Below are 24,272 nucleotides of genomic sequence, written 5' to 3'. Positions count from 1 at the left end.
CTATAGTACAGTAATTAAACTGCATGACCGGAGCTGAGACCTGGTTTCTGCTCAGAATATATCTGTGAGGGGCTGGGTGAGGAAACGACATCCCTTCCTGTGGAATACAGCATTAGGGCTTGGGTTAGATGGGCTTTAAAGATCCTTTCCAAGCATTCCATGGCTCTGTGATCTCTGGATGTGGGGAATGTGTCCCTCCCATTCGGAATGTGACATCGCTGAGGGAATGGATGAAGAAAACACATCCCTGCGTTTGGAATGTGACATCTCTGAGGGGTTGGGTGTGGAAAATGCATCCCTCCTGTTTGGAATATGACATAAGGGGCTGGACTAAGTGATCTCTAAAGATCCAACCCAACTGTTCTATGGTTTTATGACCTCTGAGGGGCTGTGTGGGGAAAGCGTTTCCCTCCCATTTGGAACATGGCGGGTCTGAGGGGCTGAGTGAAGGAAAACACATCCCTTCCTTGGGAAAACGACGTCTCTGAGGGGCTGGGTATGGGGAATGCATCCTTTCACCTGTGAGGGGAGAGCCGGCACAGCCAGGTGAAAAATAAAAGCGTGTAATTGAGAATTACCCCACAGCACTTACGAAGTGGTTTTTGACCGTGACAGCCCCGCCCATGAGGCGGGCGCTGGGCGGGGGTGTGGAAAATACATCCCTCCGCTTGCGAGCGGAAAGCCGGCACGGCGCGGTTGGGAATTAAATCGTATAATTGGGAATTACCCCCAGAGCCATTGTGAAGCAGCGGAGGCTGCGGGCAGCCCCTCACGGCCGGGCGGGAAGGGAAGAAGGGCGCGGGGCCGCCGCGCCTGCGCTCCTCGCGGCGCCGGGGCGGCTGCGCGGGCGCAGAGGCTGCGCTCCCTCAGAGCCTCCGCGTCCCGCAGCGGCTCCGCCTCGCCGCGAGCCGGCTGCGGGCTGGGACGGGGTCAGAGACCGCGGCAGGACGGGCCAAAGATCCAACCCAACTGTTCTATGGTTTTATGACCTCTGAGGGGCTGTGTGGGGAAAGCGTTTCCCTCCCATTTGGAACATGGCGGGTCTGAGGGGCTGAGTGAAGGAAAACGCATCCCTTCCTTGGGAAAACGACGTCTCTGAGGGGCTGGGTATGGGGAATGCATCCTTCCACCTGTGAGGGGAGTGCCGGCACAGCCAGGTGAAAAATAAAAGCGTGTAATTGAGAATTACCCCACAGCACTTACGAAGTGGTTTTTGACCGTGACAGCCCCGCCCATGAGGCGGGCGCTGGGCGGGGGTGTGGAAAATACATCCCTCCGCTTGCGAGCGGAAAGCCGGCACGGCGCGGTTGGGAATTAAATCGTATAATTGGGAATTACCCCCAGAGCCATTGTGAAGCAGCGGAGGCTGCGGGCAGCCCCTCACGGCCGGGCGGGAAGGGAAGAAGGGCGCGGGGCCGCCGCGCCTGCGCTCCTCGCGGCGCCGGGGCGGCTGCGCGGGCGCAGAGGCTGCGCTCCCTCAGAGCCGCCGCTGCCTCGGAGCCTCCGCGTCCCGCAGCGGCTCCGCCTCGCCGCGAGCCGGCTGCGGGCTGGGACGGGGACAGAGACCGCGGCAGGACGGGCCGGGGCGGCTGGTGACAGGCGCAGGATGTCGGCCGCGCTCTACGTGCTCTCCACGATAGGTGGATACGTCCTCACCTCCGCGCTTCTCCTCAAGTGCCCGGGGCTGCTCCACCGGCCCAAGCGGCAGCGCTTTCGCTGCCGGCACATCTCGCACCGCGGCGGTGAGTGAGGGGGTGCGGGGAGGGAGGGCAGGGCATGCGGGAGCTTTTCTGCTCTCTGCCGCTCCTGAGGGACGGTCCCCGCCCGGCTCCGCGGCCCGCGGGCGATGCTCCCTCACGACCCCGGGCACGGGAGGCTCGTGAGGGACTGCGCGGTGTCCGTGGCTTGCAGCGGGCTCCCTTTAAACCTTCCTCCCTCAGCCTAATTTTAGGTGCCACCTGCTGACCAGTGCCTCGGTTCAGCGCGGAATTAATCTCCGAAGTCCAGCCGCGCCAGTCGAAAATCAGCTTTTTTTTTTTTTTTTTTTTTTTTTTTTTTGGTGGGGCGTGATGTTTCCCCCCTCAAACACGTCTGTATTTTTTTTTTTTTAATTATTTTTCTTCTGACGATTCTGTATCCTGGTATTTCTCTCCCCAACCAGATGGGCGTCTGGCTGTTGCTTAGGTCAGGTACAAGAGAGCAATTTTCTTGCCTCTGACCTCCTGTTTGCTTTGCTTTCTGCTTTCATGAGAAGCAAAATTTGCTGTGACTCTGTTCTTGTTCTCCTCGGTATTGCAGGCAGACAGTGAATGGCTCAGTGCCCTGGTAAAAAACCCTCTTGCATTTGAAAGTCAGGCATGTTGATTCTGTCTAAAATAGGCTTTTAAGTTTCTCCTACCTATTCCAAAGCATTGGGAGGGGGGAAATGCAGCGAGGTGTGTCTTCCTGTTCTGTAGAGATCAGCTTTGTTTTCTTCCCTGCTGCCTCACCTAATTTTTGGAAAATAGGTAGTTTGCCAGTAAATATTTTTTGATATTCTGTGTGAGAGATGTCTGGTGCTGAGTTTAAACAGTTTTCAATATCATACTTTGTGCCACTTTATGCAGGGTTTGAGCCAGTGGTCCTTAACAAATGCTGCTGCCTTGAATTATCAAAATATAAAAACCGGAGCTAATCTCTTAATGATTTTATTCCTGGCACTTCTTTGATTTAGTTTATTTGGCAGTTTAAATTTCTTTGTAACTATAGCTTTAAATATAGCATAAAATGTAGCTCTTTATGTGGACTAACTGTATCTGTTGTTTGGTATTTATGTTTTCCCTTCAGCAAAAGAAAAGGTTCTTAATTTTAAGGGTTTCCTAGTTTGGTTTTTAAGCTGTTAAAAACTTGCAGGCGACTTTGTTGCAACTTGGTATGATCCCGTTAATCTTCTGTTCTCACTCCTTTGCAAGCGCCTTAGTTAAGACACGCAGCCCTGAGCCTGGAATGCGAGGGCTTGGGCCAGTTGCTCTAAGCTCCGTCGGAACAGCAGGAAAGCCTCGCTTAAGGGAGGATTATTCCTCAGGCATTCAAAGTCCACGATCTGTGAATTGTTCCTGTGAAATCCACCTGAGGCAGGAGGGCAGCCCTGAACGTTGCAGCAGCTTTTTGCCCATCGGAGGCTGAAGATCACTCGTGCTTTGCTCTCTTTGGTGTTTACCCTGTAACATAAATTCCTGCGGGACTTGAGTTCTCGGGCTTTAGTCATGCTGTAGCTTTAGACTCAGTGTCAGGTTTCCTATTGCATTACTCCAATTAGCTTGGGAGATCAAGGTAACGCTTGACTTGTTTGGCTTTTTCCTCTCTGGGATGAAACCTTGTACAGTGAAGTTTTTAAGTCTGAGGGGCTTGATTTATCTTGCCTTTTCTTTCAAGAATTTTGTCACCTCATTTTGTAGAATCATCCCTGAGTTATTTCTTCACGTCTGCATAATTTTAAAATTTGTCATTTCTGAGAGCAGTTATTGAGTCTTGATATTCTGTGTTGGAATCCTCTGTCAATGCCAGCAGCCCTGGGTTGCAGGGTCTCTGAGAGAGGGTACCACAATGATTTTTATACAGAATAATTCAGATTGGAAGGGACTTCTGGAGATTGTGTCTGACCAGAGCAGGTCAACCAGGACCTGGTCCAGTTAGGTTTTGAATACATCTGGGGATGGAGTCTCCACAACCTCTCCAGGGAGCCTGTTCCAAAGTTTATCACTCTTGCAACAAAAAAGGGGGATTTTCTTACATTTATAAACTGAATTTCCTGCATTTAAACCTGTTCCCATTCCTCTTGTCCTTTCCCTGGGCACCACTAAGAAGAGTTTGGCTGAGTCTTTACTCCCATCCAGTATTTACACCTGTAGGATCCTCCCCAGCCTCTGTTCCCCAGACAAAACAATTCCAACATCCAGTATTTACACCTGTAGGATCCTCCCCAGACAAAACAATTCCAGCACCCTCAGCCTCTCATTGTACACGAGACTCTCTCATCCCTTAATTTTCACAGCCCTTCCTTGGACTTGCTCTGGTTGATCCATGTCAGTCTTCTGCTTTAGAGCCCAGAACTGGATGTGGTGCTCCAGGTGTGGCTTCACCAATGCTGAACAGAGGGGAGCAATCACCTCCCTTGAGCTGCTGGCCCCAAAACCTTCTGAGGGTCATCTCCTTGAGGCAGGGCTTGGTGTTGGCTCCCTGTTGGCCATGGTGGTGCTTGCAGTGGGAATGTGCCCTCCTGATGTCTGGATGTGCCATTTTGGCTGGGGAAGGTGTGTTCCTCGTAGGGAATGAGCCCACGAAGCTGGAGGGGTGTTTGAGGAAGTGTCAGGAGCCCTTTGGTCAGCCCAGCCTTCTCACTTTTCTGGGAGACAATGACTTTAATCCAATAACTTGTGTAGTTCCCTTTTCTGCATGGGGTTGCTGATTTAGAATTCCTCTTTCAGCTGATCTCTCAACTTTGTTTCTCATTTCCCCCAAAATGCTACAAGTCAGGCATTTGACTCACCATCCCTGGCCCTTGACCACCTCCCTGCCACATGATTTGCCAGATCAGCCACTTAGAAGTTTTATTTTTGGAACTTTCTGCCCAGGAGTGTTAGGACACTCTTGCTTTGTTCACAAATTGAAGGCTTGACTCAGGCGTTTTGGCCCTTCCCTCACCGTTCAGGATGTATGGGCTGGATTGCCCCAGCTGATAAGCTGTCTAAAACCTCAATTATTATTGCAGTTAATTTGTAACTCATCAGCCAGGCCCTGTGCAGGGGATTCCCGTTTGTTAGGCAATCACCAGATGGGTACCTTGAGGTTCTCCTGCCCTCCTTTGTCCCTTGGTTCACTTTTGCTACTCAGCCAACTCCCAGTTCTGCAATCAAATCCCATAAAATGTTGGTGAGTGTCTGATCACAGAAGCTGCTGGGGACTCACCATATTGTTTTACATTAAACCCTGCAAATTTTTGTCATCATGGTTCTAAATTAAGTCTTCCATTTTGTAAACCTGTCCGAGAACAACAATTTTAAATTGGTGGTTGTGCATTGCTTTAATTAAAGTAACTGAACACAGGTTTAGGTAAGTATGTCGTGGTGAGGTCTTGTTAATAGGCAAGGCCTTAATTGGAGCTCTTATAATTGCTGTTTACCAAGTCTGTCATTCATTACTGTCAGAGAGCAGTTGAAATTTGCATAGATATCTTCATCAGCACGTGTATCCTCCTGAGGTTGTTTTGTTTCTCAGTCTGTAATATTGCCTGTTTTCTGAGGCACAACCTCAGAAAGAGGTTGAAAAAGGCACAACCTTTTCCAGTCCCTAATCAGGCTGATTTTCAAAGATTTTTATGCAGAGATTGCTGGCTTAGGAGTTGCAGAGTTTAATCCTGCCTGAGTGAAAATGAAATTTGCTTGTCCTTTCACTTCTTAACTGAAAATGGTGTGTGTTTCATTCCTTCTCCTGCAGCACAAGCCTTTATTGACAAATCTGTGCTGTTTAGGGAATATCCTTGCACTGAACAAAGAGGTTGCCACCTCTTTCACCCCAGCTGGGTTTTACATTTAGGGAGTGTCAGCTTTACAATGTCTTGGGTGCTTTCATTCATAGCTTTTTGTTATTTTTTTTTCTCTTGTTACTCTTCCCACCAAGTCTCAAATACATTTTTGCATGTACTTTCCCTATGCCTGTGGGGCTTATTGTCCTAGCTAAATACCTCTGGTAAAACAAATGCTTTGGTTTGAATATTCTAAGGGTTACACAAATCCAAGATAAGTTTTTAAAAATCATTTCCTTGGAGAAGGTCGTGTCTCTCCAGGACATTGGTGACAACAAAGATTTCTGCCTTGAGCTTCATCCTCATTTCTCAAAATATGTAGATTTTAAAACCTGCTAGTTTTTAATTGTATTTTCAGTGGGATTGAGGGGAGGAAAATGATTTTGTCTAAGTTTTATTTCTGTTGTTTCTGTAGGTGCTGGAGAGAACCTGGAGAACACAATGGCAGCCTTTCACCAGTGAGTACAGAAGGATGAGAATATCTAAATTAGGTGTCCTCAGTGTCTTTAGTGAGTGAAGCAACCAAGGGAGATGGGACTTCATCAGTTCTTTGGGGTCACAGTGTCCTGTTTCTGAAAATCAGCTCTCCTCTGGAGAACTCCTGTGGATTGCCAAACATAAAACACCAGAAGCAGTTGGGATACCACAAACTATGGTCTGTGCATAGTAACAAATGGAAGCAAACCCTGAGGCCCGAGCTGTGCTAGCCAGTAAAACAGCAAACAATACTGTGCTCAATGGTCATTACTTCTATTAATTAATTAATCACTATAAAGCAGAAAATGCTGCTGTTTATGTTTTTTTTTTTCCTGCACTCACAGGCTGCAGTCACGCAATGTGTGAAAGCCTCTTACTCAGGGTTTAAAATGGGGTTGGGACCAGAAAGCCTTTTAAGCCTCCAGCATTTAAGTAGTGAATTTTAACAAGGTTCTCAAAGGCATTTGAAGAAGAAACATATCTAAAACTCCAGCTGCTGCTGAGAAGGGACCACATTATGTGGGCTCCTCTTTGTTTTGTTTGGGGTTTTTCTAATTTGCTTTGTGCTAAGGAGCCTCATCAGTTTGCTGTTTCCCTGCAGCCTGAGGGGTGCCAGCTTTCCCAACCAAATAAAAGAAAGTACTGCACTATTTTCTATCTCCATGGAAGCTCAGCATAGTTTTGTGTGGCTTTTTGTTTTGTGGTTTTTTCCTGCTGGCCTGCCTTTTTTCAAGTCTGCTACCAGACTTTCTGAAAGTGCTTCTTCCCTTTTTTTTAACCATTTCTTAATTTTCATTTCATATCATAATCGTTCTTAATTTTCATTTCATATCATAATCATTCACAAAGGGCTCTTGCAATGGAAGTTATTCCATAATCTATTTTTATTTTATTCCCAGAAATAAGCAGTAATACTTAGAGTAAGGACTGTGCTGAGGGTAATACATTTTGTGATAATGTTTTGCTGACTCTCTTTCATCCATTTTAATTATTTTACAGCTGTGATGGGAAAAAATGCATTGAGGTCCAGTTTTTGAACCCACAACAGCTGCCAATAGCAAAGTTCATCTGAGTAAAGAGAGCCAGGGTAGCTCTGCAGGAAGCAGAGCAATTACCTCCTGTTAGGAGTGGAAACTCTCCTGGCTCCTTTTGGGAAGGGCTAAAGGCTTTGTCCATCCTGTTTGTTCATTCCCATCTTCACAAGTAAAGCAGCAAAAGGAATGGGGTAGAAAATCAGTGATCTGGCTGGTGCAAAATGGTCAGGATTGACTCACAGAGCTGATAAGAGCTGATCAATTTATAATCCATCAGATTCTGTGTGAAGCCAGACAGGGTGTGTCTGCAGGAGCTGTTCCTGCAGGTTTGCACAAGCAGCAATATTTGCCTGTTGCTGTAGTTGAATCCAAAAGAGAGTGTGTGTATGGGGGGGGGAGACCTTTATTGGCAATTTCAGTTTCTATACTGCTTAATTTACAAATATTCTGGAAGGAAATTAGAAGCTTTTTGTACCAAAGACAATATTTTTTTTTAGTTTTTTTTAATTGGGTAAGATGCATAATAGATGGGGGTGCTATAATCTTGTCCTACCGTATTTAAATGCTTCTGTGGTGGTTTTAGATTCTAAAACAACAGATTTTAAGCAGGAGCACTCTCACCCTAATTTGCAAATGTGAGCCTATCTCACAGCTTGAGTTCTGGAGCAGTTGGATCTGAATCCACAATGATGTTCTGACTCTGGAGCCTTCTCTGGAGCAGTGTGAATTTGACAGAACAAACTGATTTCCAGCTGGGAAAGCTCAGCACTTGAGGAAGCTTATTTAGCAGTGAGCTGCTTGTAAGGGCCTGGCAAAGTCTCAAATTTGTTAACAAGGAAAGTTGTTGTTCTCCTCTTTCCATGCAGCATCAGCCCTGATTTTCTTAAGCAAGAAATATTGCTGATAAAATCAGCTGGTGAAAGGATAAAACATGGGAACATCTACAGATTTGGCAAATCTCCTGCAGCAGATTTGGAGTTGCTTTCCCTCAGGAGGAAAAATTCACCCAGTACAGCCTGTGATTCTTCCATATGTAACAGGATTTTGTTCCTCTCCTAATTCTTAATTAGCAGCACTGGCAAACAGTTCACAAATTGGCTTTAATTTGACAGCCCTCCTTGGTCATTATCCCAGCTGGACCACAAATTGTGTTAAACACTTTGGGGAGTGTGTTCTGATTTATTTTTTTTGTTTGTTACTGCACTAGTGGATGTTCATGGGCTGTGTTCAGCAGCCAATAAAGCCCATGAGGAAAAGGCTGGTACTGAATTTACAGAGCTTTGGGTCCCAGGTAGGCACAACTCACAGGTGGTGTTGGTTTGCTCAGAGGGGGATAAAAAGGTTTTGAAGGAAGAGTTCAGACTTTTATCTGTCTGCTGGAATGACACTTCTTTTCTAGTTAAATGTGCAATTCACTGCTCATTGCAGTAAAGCTTTTTTTTTTGTTCTGATGTGAGGTTTCTTGTTCTTATTTTCCATGAATATCATTACTTTCTGCTTTCCTTACTCCTCCTATGAACCAAACTACTATGGAGTGGATTTGGGATTGGATTAGATCTCTTCAAAGCAGTTAGCTGGAACAGGAATAGTTATTTTGCTTTGAAAAATATGACTGGATGTTTAGTGGTTTATTTCCTTTTTAATTTAAATTAAAACTTTTTCATTAAAACAATAGTTAAAGGTTGTTTTGCCACCCAATAAAACAGCCAAAAGCCTGAAAGTCCCACTGCTAATTTCTTGATCAGTCCCTTCCTGATTAATGTAAATAAAGTAAAAAAACCCAGCTTTCACACCCCTGTCATTTGTTGTTTCTAACCACAAATTCAATTTCTTTTTTCAAAACCTCACTTCCTGCTGTGGGCAGATGTGCTGCTGCTCATAAACACCCCACTCCAAATCCTTACCCCATCCTTTAGGAGCAGGTTGCTCAATCCTGGGGTGGCAGGCTGCAATCCACAGGTGAGCTTCCCAATTCCTATGGGAGACAGAGCCAAAAATCTCATCTCTGCTTCAAGATTTTTTTATTTGTTTTTTTCTTGTATCTGCTTCCCACTGCAGCAGAGATGGTGAGGATTCCTGTTTGCTCCTTGCCTTGCAGCAGGACTGTGAGGATGTCTTGCACCATTAAAGCATCCAAAGGTTCCACTGGGGTTGGTTTATGGGATGTGTTGGGTTTGGAGCTGCACAAAGCCCCAGAGTGGTTCAGGGCAGCCTTTCCTTGCAGCGCGGTTAATTTGGGGACAGACATGTTGGAGCTGGATTGTCACCTGACAAAAGATGAGCAAGTGGTTGTGTCCCATGATGAGAACCTGAAGAGATCAACAGGAGTTGATGTCAACATATCTGACCTCAAATACTCGGTGAGTTGAGGAGAAAATGGGCTGGGGGGCATGTTGAAAAATGCATTTGTGGGGTGGGCAGGGGGCTCTGTGTGTGCCTGGTGCCCAAAACCAAAAGGGAGAATTCATCTCAATAAAAAACCCAATCAAAAAACCCACCCCTAACCTAAATCACCCTCACTGAACTCCCTGTGCAGTCAGAAGATCACACCTGGCACATTCCAGAGGGTGATTTACTCCTCCAGTATCAGCTTGGGTGAATGGCTCTGGAGCTGGGATCTTTTGTCACACTGATGGCAGAGTGACAAAAGCTCTTCCTGGTGTGGCCAGTTTTTTAGTGAGAAAACTGGGAGAGGAACTCTCCCTGCCTCAACTGTGGAATTTTCAGAATTCTCAGACATCTGGGAACGTTTTGCATTGTTCAACTACAGGTGACACAAATCTAAGAATGCCAAATAGTTCAATTAATACTGAAAATGGTGCTACTAAATTGGTTTTTTGGATGAGGAGATAAGTTGCTTATGAATTATGATTTTTTTTGTCTTTTGGGAGGAGGGTCATGATTATATCCCTGTATTTGAATTGATTGTTCCATTCCTTTTTATTTTTAAGGAACTTCCACCTTATCTCTGCAAGCTGGATGTCACCTTTCAGAAAGGTGAGATGTTTGTCTCTTGCTGTTTCAATTTTCCATTTTGCAGCATGGCACTTTCCTCCTTTGGCAAAGGGAGTAGAAAAGTGCATTTGCTTCTCTCAATATAATGACAAAATAAGTTTCAAAAGAAAAATATAGCCCTGGCTGTAGAAAGCAGTGCAGTAGTCACTGTAGGTATGACTTGGAGTTCAGAAGGAAATTTTCTTCTCATTTGGTCTTTTTCACGTTAATCTCATTGCATTTGGTGTGTGGTAACTGAGCCTGTGTTTGCTATTTCAGGATTTTAATGTTGCCTGCACTCCTACTGTTGCTAAATAATGAGTGAATCTCATGAAGTTAAAACCTGAATGTGCAACATGCTCAGGGCATTTTCATTATGGAAATGAGCTTGTCATAGTTAATTACAGCTGAATGAAGTCATTTTTTGTTTAAAAACGTGATTATCCTTGGAACTTTATACTTTTATTAAAGTTTGAAGGTAATGAGTGCTCTGACATTTCTGCTTTTATCTGTGGTTTATTAAAAGTTGCCACAGCAGTGAGAAGTTTCTTGTTTCCCCAGAAAGTCAGTGTGAGGGGACAGACAATCGTATCCCACTGCTGCAAGAGGTGTTTGAGGCATTTCCAGAAACTCCTGTCAACATTGACATCAAAATGAACAACGACGTGTTGATCAGAAAGGTAACTGAGAACCTGCTGAGCTGACAGCAAAGGCAGGGGAATGCTGCTGATATTCCAGAAGTTTTTTGGAGTTCTGGCAGTCTGTGATAGCAAGATCTGTGTTCTTGGACTGCTTCACCCTTCACGTGTTGGGTCCTGCTCCCTGTGTGAGGTAATACAGGAGACAGAGAAGGGATCTTGTGCAAGATACTCTGTAAAAGCTTTTTAGGACCCTTCATCTGGAAGAGAACCTGCTCCAGCACTGCTGGAGACATGTTTGGTTTGTAACTCATGGGAAGGGTCTCCTTAGGGACTTTATGCTGCTTTGCCCTCCAAAGAAGCATAAAAACATGATGTTATTGTGTAGATGTGTTCAACACAGAGGGAAATCTTTCCAGAAAATATTATTTTGTCTTTTAGGCTTCTTGAATTCTTTAGGGTTTTTTTGTAGGTATAAACACCTCTTTATTTCCCACCAAAGCATCCCAACCACCTTACGATGGGAAAGAGTAAAGAACTCTTTTTCTGTAATGATTTCCAAAGCAAGCAGAGTTTCAGTTAAATAATGCTGCAGTTAATTTCCAGGGATTCCACGTGAGAGTTGTGCTTTCTGTGCTGCAGGTCTCAGAGCTGGTGAGCCAGTACAAGAGAGAGCATCTGACCGTGTGGGGCAACGTCAATTATGAGATTGTGTGCAAGTGTTTCAAGGAGGTAAGGCTGAGTCCAGCTGAGCTTTGGTACTGTGTGCTCACAAAACCTACAGAAAAGCACTCTGCAAATCAAGATTTAACCAGCTAAGCCAGGCTTCTACTCGTGGTGAGAAATTCTGTGCTCAGATTGTTCTGCTTGCTGTACTGCTAAAATAAGACAAGCACAGTTAGCACCCCTCTACCCTGCCATAACATACTTGAGGAATTAAGCTTAGTCATGTTTTATTCTTGTTTTATGAAATATAGGGCATTGCAGTTTTATACCAGGAATTCTTAGAAGCCTGTTTTGCACATCATTCATCTGATAAAGAGCAATTTTTCCAAGAATTGCTGATTGTCTGTTTCTTTGCATGAAAATAATGGATGTGGCCACTAGTGGACAGAGTTGTATCAGCATAAAGATGTTCTTTCACAGCTATAATTCACCTCCTCCCTGTGCTGAGGAGTTTTACAATTTAGAATTAAATTAAAATTGTGCTTAGTCCAAGGGAGTTATGCACCTGAGTGAAATCCATCTTGTTGATAGATCAGTCTAGCTGATTATTTCAATTTATCTGTGCAGGACAGCATCCCATTTCCTACCTGAACAGCAGTTAAATTTATTCACATAAAGCAGCTTATTCTCGGGTGTGATTGCTGAACTTCAGACATGCATTGATGAGCAAATTTAATTGCAACAGAGTCAAAATCTACCAAGATAACTGAGAATCTCTTTCCTGGTTCCTGCAGAACTCTGACATTCCCACCATCTTCTGTGCCCAGCGTGTCCTCCTGCTCCTTGGCCTGTTCTACACTGGGCTGCTGCCCTTTGTTCCCTTCAAGGAGGAATTCTTTGAGATTCCCATGCCTTCCATCATCCTCAAGTGAGTTACAGCCCACTGCTGCCCCAATGTAAAGCAGGTGAACCCTGATGCCTCCCTGAGCACTGCTTTTTTGGGCTGAGGTTGCTTTTCTGTTGGTTTAGGCACCTTTGCCTATTGCTGGGAGAATTCTGTGCACAGTAATACACAGCAGTTCTGTATTTGTAACTGATTCTTCCTCTTTTCTCCTCTTTTCTTGAGAATAAATTTGTCTGATGGGGCCAAGAGACAAGTCAGCAGTAGGGTGGAAATGAGATTTCACAATCTTTCTCATTCTTCACTCAAAATGCTGCAGAACTCTCATCTCTTGCTGCTTCTCTTAAATGTAGCTCATTTCTCTTGTATAACCCAATTCTACGTCACTGTCTTGAGCAGTGAAATTACTGCTCTAATTTGAGCAAGATTAATTCTTTATGTTCCTTTTGCTGGAACATCTCAACTAAGATGTTAATCTATGCTCTGGTAATTTTTGGTTTCCTCTTCCTCAACAGGCTGAAAGAACCAGAGAAGATGTCAAGAAGCCAGAGATTTGTTATCTGGCTGGCTGACACGTAAGATTTCTGTCTGATTAAGTTTTTATTTACATTTTGCCTTTACATTAACACTTGACTCAACTAAGATTAGCTATTGCTATATCTATGCATTGTATATTTTCAGTTCCTTCCAGCTTTTTGTCAGTGCAGGATAAATCAGATTCAAATCCTATGTAGGTGTGCTCTGTGCTTTTATTTTCCATACACTGAAGCTTTCTAAGGTGCAGTATCCAATTATTCCAATTGTATCTGTTAAGCTTCTGTCCTTAAGTGTGCTCAGCTAATTAACATGCAATTAGATGCAGAATGCAGGTTTTGTGGATGTGACTGTTTCATAGTGTTGTCAGAGGAGAGACAGTTTGCCTTACTAGGAACACTTTGCATTTTAAGAATATCTGTGCTTCAGAGGGGATTTAGTCACAGGTTTTCAGTGACTGCAGTGTCTCCTGGCTCTGACATCTATTAGTTCAGCTTCTCCAGTGGCCAGGACATTTTAATGTCTTCTGGTGGGAAGGATAAAACCTCTCCTGAAAGCAGAGTGGTTGGTTCATCAGACAAGGTGTAAGGTACCTGCAGGGTGAAGGATTTCTCTGCTGGATTTGACCCTCAGCAGAGTTGATACTTGAAATGCTTGAACTGGAGTTTTCTAGAATTGAACTTCTCTTGTGGAAAACTCTACACACTGTATGGGAACTTCATTGCAGGTCATCAACAGACACTGAAAATTCCATATATACTTGAGGTTGTTAATTAATCTCCCTCTCCTTTGCCAGGCTGCTGATGAGGAAGGCACTGTTTGATCACCTCACAGCTCGGGGCATCCAGGTACAGTGGGGCAAAGCTGTGAGTGAGAATTCAAACCAGACAGACACAGCCTTGAAAGAGATTCCTGTTCCCCCCTGCAAGTTCTTTGTGTTTCTGGGACCACGAGTTGCTGTTTAGTTCCTGAGCAAAAGCTGCTGCTGTTGTATTTGCTGTGCTCTGGTTGCAAAGGAAGATTTGTACACCTGGAAAAAAAGTTTTTCATTTTAATCCCTTGAAGTTAATGAGTTTTTTTCCCCACTTCAAACTTAAGCCTACAAAATCTGCAAAACTGGTGATCTGATGTGGGACTATCACAAAATAATACTGACTTCTAGAAGGATACAAAGTCTCAGGTAGTGGAATTGGAGTCACCATTAAAAAATGTTCCTTTTGGAAGGTGAGGGGGAAAAGTCCAGCATCACAGTGTAATCATCTTTAATTTTAAATATGCAGCAACATCTCTCTCAGATCAAACAATTTAGGTCAAAAGTCACTTTTTAACAAGAAATTAGTATTTCCTGTAATAACTTGGTTGTTGTATCTCATTTCACAGGTTTACATTTGGGTTCTGAATGAAGAGGAAGAATACAAGAGAGCATTTGATCTTGGAGCTACTGGAGTGATGACAGACTATCCAACAAAACTGAAGGAGTTCTTACATAATTACCCAGCATGAAGGAAGAAAACTGAGAAAGTCCTTCCAGAACAGCTTGTGAGCCAAGGATTTTCCTCATTAAAAAAAATAATTGGGGGCAGCATGCACAGATCATTTTTGTTGGAAAGGTGTAACTGATGATCTGTTACCTTGTTGTCAAGTCACTACCTAATGTCAAGGCTGTATATTTATTTTAAAACTTTAATTACATAGTTTACATTTGTAAATAGCTCATTTAGTAACAGCACACTTCACAAATGGTGATGATTAGGAAGAGAGTTGCCTGATAAGGTACCTGTAGATAATGCTTATTATCTTACCTGTCACAAGTGTTCCTAAGCAGCTGTCCAGATATGTCAGTTATTCCAGTTATATTCTAGTGAGCAGAAACTGAAGAATTTCTGAAAGTGTAGCCTGTGTGTTTGCATTTCTTGTGTTGCTTTTAGATTTCAGGTAACTTCTAGAGAAAAAAAATAAAAAAAAGAAGATAAACAGGCACAGAGAAATAGCAAAGCAGACTGTGTCTGGCCAGGCAGTGAAGTGTACTCAGTGAAGGTGATCACTTTTAGCCAGAATTAACTCAGTACAGATTTATTCCATTATTCTCACTGACAAGAATGTTGAACTTGAGTTGGAACTGGATTTGGACCCTCTGAGGTGATAGCAACACTGTGACTTGTTGGTCCAGGTCTGAACACAGGATTTAAACCAGGATCTGGATTTGACACCGAGTTCCAGTGCAGGGTCCAGGTTTGCCCCTGGCTCTGGCCTGCCTGTCGTGGCAGTGGCTGGATTTCCAGGATGGAAAATTGCACATGTTACAGATTCCACTCACTTTGAAATAGCCTTTTCACAATGCCCTAAAAGTCTTTTGCACATTTGTGGTTCTTGATGAACAGGAAGATGTTTTTTAGGGTGAGGGACCAAAGAAGATTTCAATTTGGTCAGGAGTTTCAGGGACAAATGAAAATGTTCCTATTAAATGAATTCACCCAAAGCAGATTTTTATTTGTATTTATAAAGGGAGGAAGTGTCAATCTAGAATGTGTATAGACTTTAGCCTTTTCTCTCCACAAAAACCCATTCAATATCCAAGTTTATGTGCATGGATGTGGGAATTACTGGCAAAAGCCAGGAAACCCCAGGTGTGATGGAATGGGGTTAGGCAGGAAGGTGTTTCTAGAAGCTTCCCATGCTGTTGTGTCCTTGTGAGCAGGAGTTACCCCTGTGTCAGACAGGTTGGAGCCTGCAGTGCCCATGTGCCTTGGTGTGCTCATGTCTTGGCTGGGGGTTCAGGGCTGTGATTATGGATTAATGACACCCAATGTATAGAGCTCAGTCACTGAATCATCAGATGCTCTCTCTGAACAAGAGTCTGGGTCCAGCAGTGTCTGTTTCCTGAAGGGATTTCATGTGAAAATAATAGATCTTAATAATAAACACAGTAGTCAGATGTGCTTTTACTGCAAGGAGCAGCCACTGTGCTAAAAACTGATTTTTAAGTCATTTTTTTCCCCCTTGGTAGCTCAGATTTGGGAGGGTTTTTGTTGCACCCCCCTGGCTGCTGTGCCATATTTATAATTGTGGAGCATCTTTGCTGTTCCACTGCCTGTCAGGAGGCTGTGAGAATGCCAAATCCATCTGCAGGGAGAGTGTTTGTTTCTGCAGCACAGTTCCTTTCTAAGGAATATGTCTGGATGAAATGGAAAAAAACTGCTGCATTTAGGATTCAAGTGAACATGTGCTGATGGGGGCAGATGAGTTAATGTTGTCCTTTTGAATATCTGCCTGGTGAAGATGACTGCAGATTCAATTTCCTCCTAATTTAATCAGCCTTGTTGCTTATTGAATGGAAGAGAGGAAAATGTAACTTCCTAACTGTTCATGGGGGGAAAAGGATGAAATTATTTATTAGGTACTAAGCTTTCTGTTTCCCTCTCAGACCAGTTCTGTCTGGTCACATAAGTGCTAATAATCAGTCAAGTCACAGCTCTGCCTGCTTTTTAGAAGCCACAGAATAGTTATAGAAAATGTTCCACATGCAGCTCAGTAAATTAAAAAATGCCACCTTTCTGTCCTAATCTGGATTTATTAGCAGTTTGTGGCTCCAGATAGGTTTTTATGCAATGTGGGTTTTTTTAAACTCAATTTTATTGCTATTGAATTTCTGACACATGCACCAATATTAAGATGCAGATATAATTATGGTTTTAGAGAACACTGTCAAAAACATATTAAAACTGTCTTGTTTCAGTTAGGAAGAGCTAAGTTTTAAAATGCCAGTTTTGATCTCTGACTTTGTCTCAAGTTTCCCTCAACACTCAATAAATAAACCATTTTCCATTATCCTATATGGAGTGATAAAACACAGGCACTGAAATCGACAGTGTTTTATATTTAATTTTAATATTTTTGTTATCTCTCTAGTAGTAGAGATGGAAATCTCTGCCTTTTAAAATTCTCAACACATTTTTCAACCCTATTTTAGTCAGACCAGCAGTGTTCTTACATCTGATGGAGCTTCTGACTGTGCTGTTTATACATTGACCTCTCTTGGATAAATCTGCTGCTTGATAAATATCTACAATTGGACTGGGAGGGAAAGGGTCCAGTGCTGGAAAAGCTGCTGGATTTATTTTATTCCTTCACCTGTTGGGGCTTTAGCACAAGAGCTCAGCTTGGATCTCATGGCACAGCTGATGTTCCATGGGTGAATCCCAGCACCAGTGCACAGGGCTTGGGCCATGATAACTGTTTGTCACAAACACCATGGACTTGGGGTAACTGTAAAACATTTCTTCTATCCAATCCTTGTTTGCAATATTCCAGAACTCGCTGGAATTTTAAACCACTTGTACAGAAAAGCTTTTGTTGAGAACTTGCACAACTGTCCAGGAGGATGTTCAGTTACTCTCCCTCTGAGGAGAGATTCTTTTCAGGTACTTTTAACTCTAAATATTGTTTTAACACTGTGTTCTCAACCCTGTTGCAGACTGTTTTATGTATGAAGGATGACTGCATGTATTTCATGCACTTTTAATTTGCAGAAAGTCTCGTGGACCTCTCTAGCTCCAAAGCTATGCAGTGACTTTTCTTTTCATGTGAAGAAGGATTTGATGCTTTTGAAATGTGGCACATTAAAACATCTTTGCTCATAAAAGGTCTAAAACTGAATGCTTGTTAGGTGTGACTTCTTTCCCTAAAAGCCAATCTCTGAGAGTGATTTTGTGTTGACAGTATCCTTGGTTTGAGTTTGTGTCCCCAGGAATTCCACTTGCAGCAAGTTTCTGTCCTTCCTGATGATCAACAGGATAAGATTTCCTTTAATCCTAGAGGAAAAATTTCCAGCTTTCCTTCTGGATTGCCATTAAATTACATTAAATATTAGGTTTGAAGGTCAAGTGTAATTTTAAAGCCATGAGGGTTCATGTTTAGGTAAGAGAGGTGAAGTGGGGCTTTGTGTGTTACAATATTCAGTAACTTCTAAAGGACTTCTCCAGCATGATGAGAGGTTTCTCCAGATGGCTCTGGAGCTCTTTGGTTTCTTAAAACACATCCTGAATGTCTGGTAAACCAGAACAGGGAACTGGGGGGGCATTACAGAGTCTTTTAACATTGGAAGTATTTTTCTGTGATCCCTTCAGGTGCTGTCACCTGACCTAAATCTGCAGCTCAAACAGAATATTCAGAACTTCACAATTTATTTACCTGAAGCAAGAAGGCTTGAGGTGCTAATTAATTTAAGGAATTTTCAGGATATATACTATAATATTATATATTCTTTTATTATAATATATAATTATATATAATACAGAATATATGTTTATATTATATAAATAATATATAACTTTATATATTATGTAAAAATTTATGTATTTTTAGTGTATATATAATAACTATAGTGTTTATAAACTTTAATATATTATTTATCTAGTATATAATAATTATACTATCGTTTATATAAATTTAATCTACATTTTAATATTTGTATAATATACTTTTTCTATTTATTATATATAATAAATAGAAATTAATATAATAATTAACTCTAATTATATATTATAATGTAATTATTTAGTTTAATCAATCGATTATTACTTATTTCTAGTTAATTTCACATTACATATATATAATTAATTTTTTTTACATTGGTTTGCCCCTGAAATTCCCCGTGGCCGTGCAGAAGGGATGGATTTGGGTAGGAAATGAAGGGCTGTGTCCCTGCTCGCCGCTGCCGCGGGAGGCCGCCACAGCCCGGGCTGTGATTCCCGATGGATTCCATCCCCATCCAGGGCTCCACCACCCCAGGGCAGCCCGCAGTGCAGAGCTGCAGCCGGGGGGATGCTCCTCCAGCCCCGCATCCTGAGATTTTACCATCCATTTATGCAAAGGGAACGGAAATCCTAATGGGAAAATCTGGATTATCGCGACAGAAAGGAAAATGAGCTCATTTTACAGCTGCACAGTCATGGCTTGGTGATTTTTGGGGTAGGATGAAGCACTGGTTTTTTTTTTTTTGTTGGACCAAAAATAGAAATTGGAAAAAAAAACCCAAAAAACCTACTTCTGTTAATGATGGAAACACTTGAAGGACGCTTCTGCATCAAAAATGTCAAATATTCCCATTTCAGAGAAAAAAAGGCAATAGCAGGGGAGGTATCTTGGTTACAAGGCCATTAACACCTGCTGTAAATGAAATTCAGGAATGCCAAGAAACTGAGATTTTATCAGCTCTAAACACACACTTCATTCCCAAGGAGTTGAGGCAGTACCTCAGTGGGTGATCTGCTATTTTCTCTCCTCTCAGTATTGCCAGGACAAAAGTTTCCCCCAGGCAGAGATGCTGGAGCAGTTGGGCTTTGCTTGTTTAAATGATAATTAAGGTTTAAACTGATATCAGACACTGAGCAGGGGAAAACAGTAGCTGTGCTGCTCAGGCTCCAAAAAATGAGTGTTTGCAAATAGTGAAATGAAAAATCCTGGTTAGCTGTTCAGTTGAAAGTTAAGTTGTAATTATTGCAGAGCCAAAATTCACTTTTTCTTTTTTTTTTTTATAGATTTCCCTAAAGCTCAGCCCAGCAGAAGTTTTCATGGTGCTGCCCAAGCTGTGCTTGCAAAGTTTGTGACCAAACTAACCCAGAATCAAAGGTGAAAATGGGATTTGAAGCTTTAATAAGCAGCATTTAAATCAACCAGTCTTTTATTTTACAAAAGTGAGTGAAATTCTCCTTATAAAACACTGTTATCCCTAAAAAATTTCTGGTTTTTGTAAATCATGGGGTTTAGAACATAAGAAATTTTGGCTTTTTTATGGTGATATTTTACTACAACCTTAAACCTGTGTGAGCCCCCAGATCTCCACAGTGATGCTGAACTTAAAGCAATATAATTCCAATTTATCCTCACCCTAAACCAATAAACAACAGAAACCTTTGCATACAAACAATATTGGTGTTCACCTTGTAAATAATAATGTACTGAAAAATTCTGCTGGGGTGAAAAAAAAAAAATCCACTTCTTTGATGCTGTAAAATTGTTTTGCTGATGGTTTCTGGGTGATTTAAAGTTCAAGTGAATTCTGTCACCACTTCCTGCTGATAACCTCGTCTAGATCTGTTAAATACAGAGTTTTTAGCCCTGGGGAGAGAGGCTGAAAATCTGGGGTTTGCTTTTTGCTGCAGGATGGGGAAGGCAGGAGGTTATCTGAGAAAACAAGAAGCTTAAAGTAAGCCTTCAAAGCAGCTCCTCTTGCAGCTGTCTAAAGATAACACAATTAAATTTAAAAAAAAAATAGCAATTTTCCTCTTTATTGGGAGTATTTAATAGCTGCTAACTAGCCTGGTGATGGAATCTTTGTTAGCAGTGAGTTTAAATGGTACCAGGAGTGTACAGGAGGTGAAAAAAAATGTAATTTAGTGTTGAAAATCTGGTTGTGGGATTCCTCACCCAGCTGCTTCAGTGATCAGAGGGGTGGGCTTGGCTTGTGTGGAAGGAAAATAATTTATAGCACAAGCTAGGATGTTATTTGACCCACAAAAATATCAGAATTAACTGAAATTTTGCCTTATTATTCCATGTATTTAACATTTGAACCAGAATATTGCTCTTATTACCAATTAAAGAATTCTGCAGTAAAATATCATTAAGAATTTCCTTAAGCAGGAGAGAGAAGAAAAATAATCTCATAAAACAAATATATTTCAGCCCTGAAGATGCAGAACTTTAATCACGGATGTGAGAAATGGACAGATAGATATTAATTAAATGTTTTTAATATTAGAATTGTCTAGGGGATAGTGAGAAGAGTCCCTGCCTATGTCAGGGATGGACTTTAAGGTTCCCTCCACCCCAAACTCTTCTGGGATTATGAAACCTGTACTTTATACACTGAATTATTGTTATTAGGGAATAAAAAGGTGCAGGGAGAAGCCTCCAAATGAGCTGAGCTGCTGGGTGCTGCTGTGTTAATTACAGAGCTCGGAGGGGATGGCTTTTAATTGGGGTTTGCTGGGGCTGTGAGCTGCTGGGGTGCAAAAATCTCTGCTGGGAAAATTCATGGAGGGAGATTTCCAGGAGAAATATGGAATATCCTCATTTCTGCAGTCAGCCCCGTGGCGTGGTGGAGAGGCTGGGTTGCTTTTGGGGGTTAATATTGGTGATTTTGGGGGGTTAATATTGGTGAATTTGGGGGGTTAATATTGGTGAATTTTAAGATCACTATTGGTGGATTTGGGGAATTAATATTTGTGGATTTTGGGGTTAGTAATGATGAATTTTGGGGTAAGTACTGATGATTTTGAGGTTAATAATGGTGAATATTGAGATTAGTATTGGTGGATTTTGGGGATTAACATTTAATTAAATGTTTTTAATATTAGAATTGTCTAGGGGATAGTGAGAAGAGTCCCTGCCTATGTCAGGGATGGACTTTAAGGTTCCCTCCACCCCAAACTCTTCTGGGATTATGAAACCTGTACTTTATACACTGAATTATTGTTATTAGGGAATAAAAAGGTGCAGGGAGAAGCCTCCAAATGAGCTGAGCTGCTGGGTGCTGCTGTGTTAATTACAGAGCTCGGAGGGGATGGCTTTTAATTGGGGTTTGCTGGGGCTGTGAGCTGCTGGGGTGCAAAAATCTCTGCTGGGAAAATTCATGGAGGGAGATTTCCAGGAGAAATATGGAATATCCTCATTTCTGCAGTCAGCCCCGTGGTGTGGTGGAGAGGCTGGGTTGCTTTTGGGGGTTAATATTGGTGATTTTGGGGGGTTAATATTGGTGAATTTTAAGATCACTATTGGTGGATTTTGGGGATTAACATGAGTGAATTTTGGGGTTAGTACTGGTGGGGTTTGGGGTTAATATTGGTGGATTTTGGGGTTAATATTTGTGAATGTTTAGTGAATTTTGGGGTTAGTACTGGTGGGGTTTGGGGTTAATATTTGTGAATGTTGGGGTTAGCACTGGTGGATTTGGGTGTTAATATTGGCACATTTTGAGTTGATATTGGTGGATCTGGGGATTATTATTAATGAATTTTGGGGTTAATATTGATGAATTTTAAGATTAGTACTGCTGGACTTTGGGGTTAATATTGGTGGATTTTGGAATTAGTACTGGTGGATTTTGAGGTTAATAATGATGAATTTTGGGGTTAGTACTGGTGATTTTGGGGTTAATATTGGTGAATTTTGGGATTAGCACTGATAGATTTTGGGGTTAATAATGATGAATTTTGGGGTTAATACTGGTGGGTTTTGGGGTTAAGTTGGTGGATTTTGGGGTTAAATTGGTGGATTTTGGGGTTAGTACTGGAGATTTTGGGGTGAAATTGGCGAATTTTGTGTCTCTGCTCTGCCGCTGCTCCCCCACTCCCGGAGCCAACCCCAGCGCCCGCGCCGCGCTCCAGACACCGCTAATTACCGCCGTTCATTAACGCGCGCTAATTACCTGCGCGGGGAAAGACGCAAACACCGCACCACCACGGGCCAGTGACCGCAGCCGCCCCCTTTTCCTGCGCCGTGACCCCGAAACCCGGGACCCCCGGGGCCGCGCATCCCCCGCGCATCCTGCGCGCATCCCCGCGGCGGCCGCGGCCCCTTTAAGAGCCCGCGCCGTGTTTGTTGTGCGGCCGCGCGAGCCGCGCTCCCATTGGCCGCGGCCGCCGCAGCCGCTGCGTGCGGGCCCGCCGGTGCGCGCGGGAGGGGCGGGAGCGCCGCGCTCTGAATGGCTCGGCAAAAATGGGCTGCGGCCGGCGGCGGCCAATCCGCGGCGTGTTGCTATGTGCCGGCGGGCGCTGATTGGTTAGAGGCGATGTCTCTCAGCGCGGGCAGGGTATAAGGGGAGGGAGCAGGCGGCGGGCGGGGGAGGCGCTGCGGGCTCTGTGCGCGTCGGCGGCCGCCGCGCTCGGTCCGCGCCGGGACGCGCTCGGTGCGGCCGCGGTGAGTGAGGGCGGCACGGAGAGCGTGAGGGCGTGAGGGGCGAGCGGCCGCCGAGGAGAAGCGTCCCGGCCCGCGCGCGGCGGGGCCGCGGCTGGGCGGCCGCGCGCAGCTGCGCCACAGCCGCGTCCGTGCCCGTGTGTCCCCGTGTCCCTCCCTCCACCCGCCCCGGATCCCGGGGAGCATCCCCGGGGGGCTCCATCAGGGCCGGTGGAGGAGATGAGGGAGCCGCCGGTGCTGGCGGTGGGAGAGCCGGGCTGGGCGAGCGGCGGCCTTTGTGTGCGCGGCCGGGCGAGGGGATGGAGGCGGGGGGCAACAGGTCCGGCCGGGAGGGGTTCGGTACCGGGGAGCGGCGAGCAAACACCGGGCGAGGAAGAGGAGCAAAGGTGGTCCTGCCTCGCCACCCGTCTGGCGGTGAACGCTCCACAAAGGCAGAGCCCGCGGGGGGCTCGGGCAGAGTCCCTGGAGCCCCCGGGCCGTGCCCGGCTTGGCTGTGCTGGAGCGCTGCCATCGTGCCCGGCGGGGCGCAGGGATTGCGGGGCAGCCTGGGGATGCCCCTCCCGGGGCAGTTCTGGCACACGGAGCCGGGGTGGCTCCGCTGTTTGGTGTTGTTGCTGTCGCCTCTGATAAGGGTGCAGCAGCTTCCTCTTCTGCAGAGCTCCGCCGAGGGTGAAATGGTAACGGGGTTCTGCATCTCCATGGAGACTTGTGGGTTTGATGCAGAAAAGCCAGAGAAGTTGGAGGTGACAGAAGTAGCCCTGGGTCTATAGCTTGAGGTTTTAATGCTGATTTTTGAAGTCAGGCTGATTTGAAATGCTCCCGTTTAAAACGTGATGTGAACGGGTCAGGGAAGAAAAGAAGCGGAATCCTCGCAGCCTGAGCCTACAATTTACCGGAGCGGCTCTGTCCTCACCTTTTTCTGCCTTAGAAAACAAGAGCGAGGCCTGTCAGAGCCGTGTTCCTCCCGTGCAGCTGGGCGAGGGCGGGACGGAGCCCAGCACCTGCCTCCCTGCCCTGCCTTCCCCGGCGCCTGCTCCCTGCTCCAGATAAGGATTTTTCCTAATGCGTTCCTTAAAGCTGGGCAGTGCAGGGAGGCCTGTGCCGAGTGAGAGGGTTGTAAACAAGCAGATACCGAGGGAGCTTGCCTTGTAATCCTTGTGAGAGGATTCCGCCTGGAAAGGATGTGTTCTGTGACTTCATCCTCGCAGAGCACTCCCACTGATTTTGTTCAAGATCTCATCGCGTTGGATCCACGCCTCTGGTTCCTTGTAAACATTGTTGTTTGCTGTGTAACAGCAGTGCTGGAACAGGGAGTTGAGATGTTCTTCTTTCCTGCTGAAAGGCTGTGTAAAAGTGAGGGCTGGGCTTTGAAACTGAGGTTGGGAATGCTGTAGGGAGGGCAGAGACATTGTTTTCATCTGATGGAGGTGTCAAGTGCTTCTCTTATTTATTTATTGTTTTAGCTTTCTTTGCAGGTGTCTCTTTCCCAGTGCCAGGATTGGAATAACTGGCAAAACAGTCCTTGAGCTCCCTCGTGTCCTCTGGAT

The 24,272-nt window shown here is 44.3% G+C and overlaps 2 protein-coding genes across 4 annotated transcripts in view; both read left to right on the top strand.

The window, feature by feature from the left end:
* The first annotated feature begins 889 nt into the window (after nt 1-889).
* GDPD1 (glycerophosphodiester phosphodiesterase domain containing 1) lies at nt 890-19,510 on the top strand. Of its 3 annotated transcripts, none has more exons than XM_041425385.1 (11): nt 890-929; nt 1,558-1,742; nt 5,979-6,021; nt 9,299-9,434; nt 10,026-10,071; nt 10,630-10,748; nt 11,349-11,438; nt 12,167-12,300; nt 12,789-12,848; nt 13,604-13,655; nt 14,188-17,463. In XM_041425385.1, exons 2-11 carry the CDS (start codon nt 1,607-1,609, stop codon nt 14,308-14,310), a joined length of 939 nt encoding a protein of 312 aa, XP_041281319.1. In that variant the 5' UTR covers nt 890-929; nt 1,558-1,606; the 3' UTR covers nt 14,311-17,463. The 3 variants fall into 3 exon arrangements, with proteins under 3 accessions (XP_041281319.1, XP_041281318.1, XP_041281317.1); XM_041425384.1 differs by lacking the exon at nt 890-929 and adding an exon at nt 19,347-19,510 and having other exon boundaries at nt 1,428-1,742; nt 14,188-14,346; XM_041425383.1 differs by lacking the exon at nt 890-929 and having other exon boundaries at nt 1,428-1,742.
* A 3,138-nt stretch (nt 19,511-22,648) lies between these two features.
* YPEL2 (yippee like 2) overlaps nt 22,649-24,272 on the top strand; it is a 32,094-nt gene continuing 30,470 nt past the window's right edge. The window contains exon 1 of the mRNA XM_041425414.1: nt 22,649-22,728. The gene's annotated coding sequence lies outside the window, so the exon portion shown is untranslated. The remainder of the gene's footprint in view (nt 22,729-24,272) is intronic.

Source organism: Onychostruthus taczanowskii, unplaced genomic scaffold (assembly GCF_017590055.1).
Source record: "Onychostruthus taczanowskii isolate IOZ18803 unplaced genomic scaffold, ASM1759005v1 scaffold89, whole genome shotgun sequence".
Lineage (NCBI taxonomy): Eukaryota > Metazoa > Chordata > Aves > Passeriformes > Passeridae > Onychostruthus > Onychostruthus taczanowskii.
The sequence above is the reverse complement of the archived record's forward strand: the minus strand, read 5'-3'. Positions and strand labels throughout refer to the sequence as shown.